The 8,151-nt window shown below is 41.4% G+C and overlaps 1 protein-coding gene across 2 annotated transcripts; it reads right to left on the bottom strand.

Annotated features, from left to right (window-relative positions):
• syap1 (synapse associated protein 1) lies at positions 1-5,312 on the bottom strand. Of its 2 annotated transcripts, none has more exons than XM_079665561.1 (6): positions 5,200-5,312; positions 4,918-5,057; positions 4,257-4,408; positions 2,499-2,548; positions 2,212-2,392; positions 1-776 (listed from the first exon to the last, which is right to left on the bottom strand). In XM_079665561.1, exons 2-6 carry the CDS (start codon positions 5,001-5,003, stop codon positions 646-648), a joined length of 600 nt encoding a protein of 199 aa, XP_079521687.1. In that variant the 5' UTR covers positions 5,004-5,057; positions 5,200-5,312; the 3' UTR covers positions 1-645. The 2 variants fall into 2 exon arrangements, with proteins under 2 accessions (XP_079521687.1, XP_079521688.1); XM_079665562.1 differs by having other exon boundaries at positions 2,212-2,368.
• Between the last annotated feature and the right edge of the window lie 2,839 nt (positions 5,313-8,151).

Raw genomic sequence — 8,151 nt, 5'->3', positions numbered from 1 at the left:
TTTATTTCATAATAATAGATTTAAGTTTATTAAAGGATGACATTTAATACATGTACAGTATTTCAGTTGCAGAGAAACAAAGAAAAGCAGACGTACACACAGGAGTATGCCATACAAAATGTAAAATAAGCAGATGTAATGGTGGGGAATGCATCTTGACTATAGTATTAGAATCCTCTATATTTACATAAATGTAACTTTACATTTGACTTTACTGTACTATAATAACTCTACCAAGACCTTGCTGTACAACCCACCCAGAAAGACACTGTGGAAATCGAAATACACGTTTTGTCTTTTTAAGCAACCTCCATTATAGAAATGTTGTACTGGAGCGCCCTCTAGTGGCTTTCCCTTGACAAAAAAAAAGGAAAGTTGAGGAAAGTGAGTAGATAAAAGTAAGGTAGGAAGGAAAAGTGAAGAAGCACTTACTACGAATGCCTGCACTGTTTCCTGCAGAGGTGACACTCTCTTGCACTTTATAGGATCTACACCTTCATTAGCTGGAAAAGGATGTTTACAACATAGTAATCACAGTTGGCTGGAGCACATTGTAGAAGTTCATCCCCCCCCGTGCAGCAACGGTCACTTATTCCTCCATTGCTGGCCAGACCACCGAACAGGACACAGACTCGTGGGGTTGGTCTAGCTTTCGTCGGCCTGGAGCATCTTCTCGATCTCCTGATCCCACTGCTCGTCTCTGTTTTCTGACTCCGACACCACCTCGTACTCCTGGAGCTCCTGCTGCAGCTCCTTCTCCCAGTCCGCTGTCTCTTCTGAATATACAAAAAAGGAATACAATTATTTAGTCCACAATTTAATAACACTGAATACAATCAGTGAATGTTGTTTTCCATTCTCTAAAGTGGCTTGATAGGGACAGGGGGTGTTGCTCAATGTTGAGTACGCTTGCTTGGTAGCACATGTCTTCCGAGTCACTTCCTTCAGAAGCGAGGCAAGAATACTTCCTGGCATTCGGAAAAGAAGAGTGGAACGGGCGAGCAAGTGTGCAGGTGTGCGTCATATGAGAGGCCCCGCCTTACATTTTCCCCCACAGATTTGGGGAAATTGGTCCGTGCGCAAAGCACTGTGGGGATTTTAAGACAGCGGAGTCTACACATGTGCAGCCTCGACCAACAGCTGCATAGTGATAGTGACAAACCAAAATACATTCCTCACCCTCACATAGATAATTATTCTTTAAAAATGTTATTGTTTAAATATTTTTGCGAAAAGCATATATATTTGATAGTCTCCATATCCCAAGAACATCTTGCAGGCACTTAAAAGTGTTCTTATCAAAATGTTAATAGCAACCTTTTAGTTCTCTGGTCCCTACGATAGTCTGCTGAAGGCCTTTCCTTTACACCGGTGCAGCTATGTTGCACACTGTTAAGCTGCACTAAATAAATGTTGTGCTATCAGCACCAGACTGTTGTAAAATGAAATGTTAACACCCTGTGCTTATGTGCACTTTGACACTTGATGTTTCTACATTCCTACAATTAAACAGGTGTGTTGAGAAGAATGCATTGAAATAACAGTTTATACGCCTCCAAGAAAATATTATACGTTTTTACAACTCCTCCCTGTCCATTTCTCTCAATCTTTCACCTGCTGCCTCTACCCTAAACACTGGGTAGCGACTGAATGTTTTTTTAAATACGCTAGCAGACATGCAGTTGCTCGATCCACAACTCCCAAAATGTGTGCGTCAAGAAGGGGAGACTCTGGGATTAAAGGGAGTTAATTAAACTCGCCATGATTGCCACAACATTTAATGCACCAAAACAAATGCCTTGTTTCTGATCCCACCTCATTCCCAAGTAAGAAAAAAATGCACAGAAGAGAACGTGGCCACAAATTGAGCAAAAGTGCATTTGGCACGCTACCAAAGCACTTCGCGAGGGAGGGCAAAACTGACTGCTATATGGGCAAAGAGACAAACGCTGGGTTCACGAAAAAGTACAACCGGTCCAATGACGACATGTTTTCTGGCTGACTCTTTTATCCAAAGCAACTTACCAAGTGCCCAAGGGCATGCCGACACCTTCACTGCAGGGGTTTGGATTTAACCGCTAACCCTACTATTATGCATAAAAGTCTTGTTGTCCCCCTATTGGGTGCCAGTTTGTAACAGACAACATTTGTCTGAAGAACCCGTGGAGAATGTATTAATTAACACATGTATTGTAATGTATTAATACCAACCATCGAGGGACTGGGGGCTGTCCTTCTTGTCCAGCACCAGCTGCTCCATCTCTTTCCGCAGGTCCTCCTGGTCGATGCCTGTCGAGTCGAAAGCGTCGCTCACAAACTCGGACACCCCGGGACTCATCGACATCTCCTCCTCTTCCTCGTGTGCTGGCTGAGAGTAAGAGAAGACAACCCACTGTACTACTCTGTTAAGTTTAAAATGATGGAAGAACGTATCATTATATGCATTTTGGTCTTGTAAAATGTTACAAACCCAGACGTTTTTATTTGAGTTGTCTTACCTCCTGTGTGTTTTTGATGGAAACTGGTGGAGTTTTTGGTCTGGCGTTGTCTGCAAAACACAACACAGTGCTGTTAAATGTGGTGTGTCACCAGATGCCTCTCTGAGGAACGCTTTAGCAAAAATGTCATTAACACTAATGACAAGCTGAATATGCGTAAATAGTCAATGAATGGAAACAACTGAAGATTTCTTATTCTCATGACTTACAATAATACACAAACCTCCTTAACATAATTCTTTGCCACACCAGACCTAATCAATTGTATTTTTGTACGCCTCTAGGCATCCAATCAGATCTCTATCTGCTTTCCCAAGAGTATAAAAAAAACTCCCAGCACACATCAACGCAGAAATCCACGCGCTGATATGAATTAAACAAGAGCACATGCAACAGAAATGTTTGCGGTAACCAATCTGTGAAGTCATTGGGGGACAAAGCAGAATATTCTATTTGACCACATACTCTGTTTTGAAGTTCAAACTAATGTGTGCTAGTTAACGCAACAAAGGAGTGCAATAAGTGTGCACCTTGGGCAGGAATTCATTTTCTATTAGCCACATTTGAACTGGTATTCATAAGCGAATACATTGTGGTGAGAATGTGCGCACCACAGCATACCTCGTGTCTTATGTACATATTTGGATGCTAGCTATGTTTACTTCGGGTTAACATTCTACCCAGTGACTTGAAAAAAAGGCGCAACTACCTGAACATGCCACTATGTTTCATCAACTTTTCTAACAACTAGATTTGGAGTACTGATAGAAGTGCTGGGGAGGATATCAGGTTCATGCATAGGAGCATGTTTGAAGTACTGAACACTTTGTACAAATAGCTATGATAGGCCAAGGCGAGACACCACTTAAAAAGGGACAGCTCAAAAAAGTGTCTTTCATGTAGTGATATTTATTGCTCAAGATTGCTTTGTTGTTGGTGGCTGAGTGTTAGCGGTACAAATGTTACTCTTAATGTGGTGCTCAAAGTTCCAAAAGACAACATATTCAAAAACCCAACTTCAATGTGTCTGAACCGAAATCATGACCCCAGTAACTCAAGATAATCCCCTAACCTTGTTGTTCTTTCTACCAGACTACACCCTGCATAAAGCTGCACAGAAGGAAGTGTGTACGTGAGCTAGCTTACATTACAGCGAGGGAGAAGTTGTTAATATTGATATCTCGCTGTTCAGAGCCCCTAACCCATAATTAGCAGATTGCTTACTTTTGGGCGGTGAAATGGCAGAAAGAAAAAATGTCCTAGTTGTTAAGATGTATATTTTTTGCCCACTACTTTCATTATATTAGAGAGAGGGCAGACATCGCTAAGTTCAGAATTGGCTATTTTTCAGGGCGGGACGTTTTAAATGTTTTATTGTGCCAGTTTTTCACATTTTATAATAGTTTCTTTTATTTGCATATTGACTGGTTAATGTGCCATTTCATTTGTGTTTTACAACCGCTTTATTTGTCGGCCTGTATTGTTTTGTGTTCATTTTTTGTAACATTGTTCAGGCTGCCCTCTTGGCCAGGTCGCTCTTGAAAAAGAGATTTTAGTCTCAATGAGACTTTTACCTGGTTAAATAAAGGATATATTTAGATTAAAAACTCTGACGAAAACACAATGCATATAAATGTTATTGAGTCTAATGCATCAAGCTGATACATCCCTACAGGGAGAGCAAACAATTCCAGGCGTACAGCTATTTGTGAGCAGGCCCGGGGTCAGTGTGAATGAGCTTTAGGATGACAGGCATACCTGTTAAGACGACGTCCTCAGGTGAGACCCCGGCCCCTCGGTCCTCACCGTCCTTCTGCTGCTGCTGCGCTGCCAGCGCTGTGAGCTGGGCCGACTGTTTAACCAGAGACACCCGGTAGAAATAATTCCTCCAGAAAGCCTCCTCCTTCACACTGTCAGACACAAACAAATCCATTTTATTAGTATTCAGTATTTTTGTATAATGAGATTCCAGTAGTAGCTGCATAGTATTGTTACCAACTTATGTGATGAACATCTCCAAACACTCCAGAGCATTATAAAGTCCAAATTATAAATCTATTGAAAAAAGACAAATGTTATAATTGTTCTAAATTTCAAACATGTTTTGGTCAAATGAAATATCATGCTTCAATGCATATTTCTTGACATTTAGACTTTCAATAAAAGCATTTTCATCAAAAAAAAGTTTGCTCTTCCACTGTACGAATCATGCTCCTGTATTTAAGGGAACTCTAGAGTCAATCTAACAGCACCATATATACTTTTTATATCACCTTAATAACTACAAATGATTTATTTTCTTTCTTATTGTTAGGGTGGTGACATAATATATTATGAAAACAGACATTTGAGATTCAATTAGCACACAATACAAAAATATGTTCTGAGGAGAAAAGCAAAAGGGTGGAAGAATACTGACTGTTTAGGCACCAGGTCGAAGCGCATGCGGTTGAGCAGCTGGTCTTCCTCCAGCATCACTGCAGCCATGGGATACATCTGCTCCATCTCGAAGTGGAACTGAACTCCAGCGGGAGGGTCGCGCAGGAAGTTCCTTTTGTCCTAGAAATCAGCAGCAAGCGAGATCAGTTTGCACACAGAGTATTAAATACGTATGCAGATTTCACCTCAGTGGGACGAATAAAGGTATTCTGATTCTGAAATATAAAGGGATAATATCACAGACACAAGTGTATTTTCTTACAGCGGACAAAGCGAGGATCTGCTGCTGGATTGTCTCCTCCTCATTGTAGCCGACCCAGGGAGGCACCGCTGCATCTAGACACAAATATCAGCACACACACAACTTTAGTTGAGTACACTATGTACAAAGTACATAAACCCTGAGACATAATAACAGTTCCGTGACTCACTAGTCTTTCAGTTGGAATCATGTACACACCTGGGTCGGTGATAACAGAAGCTGTTTTAATTTAAAGTGGACCTATTATGCTATATTGGAAAAATACATTGTAGGGCCAAGTTTTTTGCTTAAAATACCAAACAGATCACCCATTGTAGCCATGCCTCATGCTGCTCATACCCCTCTTTTGCAGCCCTGTTCCAAACAGGCTGATTCTGCTTTAAATTGAACGTCTGCTGCTAGCCAGGCCCCTTTGTAGCGTCACGCTGAACCGAAAAAAGAAACGTTCATGTGTACAGTGTTACAAATGTATTGAACATGTACAAACTAGGGTTTCCCATTAATGTACCGGGCGCTACAGTGGAATACGCACATACAGTGTACCCGCGACTGGCATATAGGTGTAAGCAGAGGTAAAGTCATATTTTATGGGGGGGGGGGAGACACATCACCTCCTCTAGGGGGGTCCGGGGGCCTGCTCCCCCGGGAAGATTTGTTTTTAAATATTGAAGTTAAATGCATCAACCTGGTGCATTTTTAGAGCAAAAATGAATTTAAGGATACATCTCTCAACACCCATATGAAACAGAACTGTAAACAGATTTTCTTTTTGGATATTTTACAAATCACTCTGTATTCTTGTTTTACTGTCATAGTATTTCATAACTGTTTTTCATTTATCCTCATAAATGGTGACCAAACCGTTTGAGACCCACTGAGATAACTAGACTAAAGTTAACTATCTAAACAGAGAGTCCCTTACCTCACTGAGCTATAGTTATCTCTCACAGTCTGACAGGACAGTATGGGCTCAGAACAGTCTCATAATACACACATGCACATAGAAGGATTCACACTTGTATTTCCTGATCCGCAAAAGGATTCACACTTGTATTTCCGGATCCACGTTTGTGTTTTTCAATGCACACACAAATGTGTTCCGTTTCATATACATGTAAATAAAATCCAAAAACAGAAAAAAGTTTTAAATGTGTATTTTTGATCCACACATATTAGTTTTCCGTTTAAAACCTCTGAACCTGCAAACACAAACCGCTTTCTGTATACGGATCGCTGTGCATTCGTGTGTGGGTTTTTTGAGACTCCCCTGACACTCACCCGATTCGTACTTGTACTTTTTTCTATCTATAGCCAATCAGATGTCTCCTCCAGTCTAAGCCAATCACATGAGCGCGCCCCCACGAGGGTAGAGGTCTTGCTTTCATGACGTAGCGCTTCATGTACGCATTTTGCACAGTCCGGAGCTGACAGGTCCATGGAGCCTGCCTGCAGGCGCTAATCTCAGGACACCTCTACTCTCAGTACATTGCCACTTTCCGAACAGGAAATGCACGCAAATACAAGCCTTTATATTATTAAGGTACAGCGCCACTTTCCGAACCATTGATGAATGCTTGTGTGTACACAAAAACGGCAGGCAAACCCGTTTTAAATGTGTGTTTCTTGAATGGCGAATACAGCTGCTTTATTTATGTCTGTATGAAGTTGTTGTGAGTGTGGAGGGAGCAGTTACAGGTTAGCTTAGCCTAATCGATCAGTGCACTACGAAGCCAGTGCTAGACAGTGAACTGTCAACGGGGGGGGGAGCCCCGCCGGTCATTATCGGCCGATATTCACTCTTAATAGTTTGATCGGTGCTCTCTATAAAGGCCGATCAGGAGAGCTGGATCTGATCGATATGGACATAAACGCGAGTGAAGTATAACCGGACGCGAGAGAGAGATCAGATCAGCTGCTAAGTCTGACGGAGACACGCAGCTCTGCATGATCACCTGAAGCTCCGCCCTCTGTTTAGCGAGCTGACCGGACAGTGCAAAATGCGTATATGAAGTGTCATGAACGCAAGAAATCATACCCTCGTGGGGGCGCGCTCATGTGATTGGCTTAGACTGGAGGAGACATCTGATTGGCTATAGATAGAAAAAATTACGAGTACGAATCGGGTGAGCTACAGGGGATACTCAAAAAACCCACACACAAATGCACAGTGATCCGTGCACAAAAGCGGTTTGTGTTTGCAGGTTCAGGGGATTTAAACGGAAAACAAATATGTGAGGATCAAAAATACAAATGTAAAACTTTTTTCTGTATTTGGATTTTATTTACATGTATATGAAACGGAACACATTTGTGTGTGCATTGAAAACCACAAGTGTGGATCCGGAAATACAAGTGTGAATCCTTCTGCGGATCATGAAATACAAGTTTGAATCCTTCTGTGTGCATGTGTGTATTATGAGACTGTTCTGAGCCCATAGGAAAGAGCTCTCCCTCTCCTTTTTTTAGAAACAGCTTCTAATATCCGTTAGCGCAGCTAGCTAACCTGATGCTAACAACAACAATGCAAATAGTGAGTTTGGTAGAAATATACTGTATAATAGTAAAGTTATTCAAGATAATGCCATAGTTATTGAAGATTTTACATTATAAAAATAGGCCTAATCCCAAAATTATTCAAAAGCATATTCTTCAAAACTCTCTGCTGTAGTATGACCACCAGGAGACTATTGGTGTGTGTAGTGAGTTTGGTAGTAATAAGCTGTATAATAGTGATTGAATATTATTGTATTCTCTTTTTTCGGAGTTGCACTTTGCAGACGGTCCCTGAGCAGAGCACTCGTTTCTTCTCCAGCTGCGGATAGAGACCAATGTAATGTGTCCAGCTCGAAGGACGGCGCGTATTGTCTTTTTTGATCAAAATGTGACTGTAGTTTGCTGTCAACCTTACCACGGTACTTAGGAGACGTCATTTGTGTCTGAATAACGCTTTGT

The sequence above is a fragment of the Notothenia rossii genome (assembly GCF_949606895.1).
Source record: "Notothenia rossii genome assembly, chromosome: 2".
NCBI classification, from domain to species: domain Eukaryota; kingdom Metazoa; phylum Chordata; class Actinopteri; order Perciformes; family Nototheniidae; genus Notothenia; species Notothenia rossii.
Note: the sequence above shows the minus strand (reverse complement) of the source record. Positions and strands in the feature narration are given on the sequence as shown.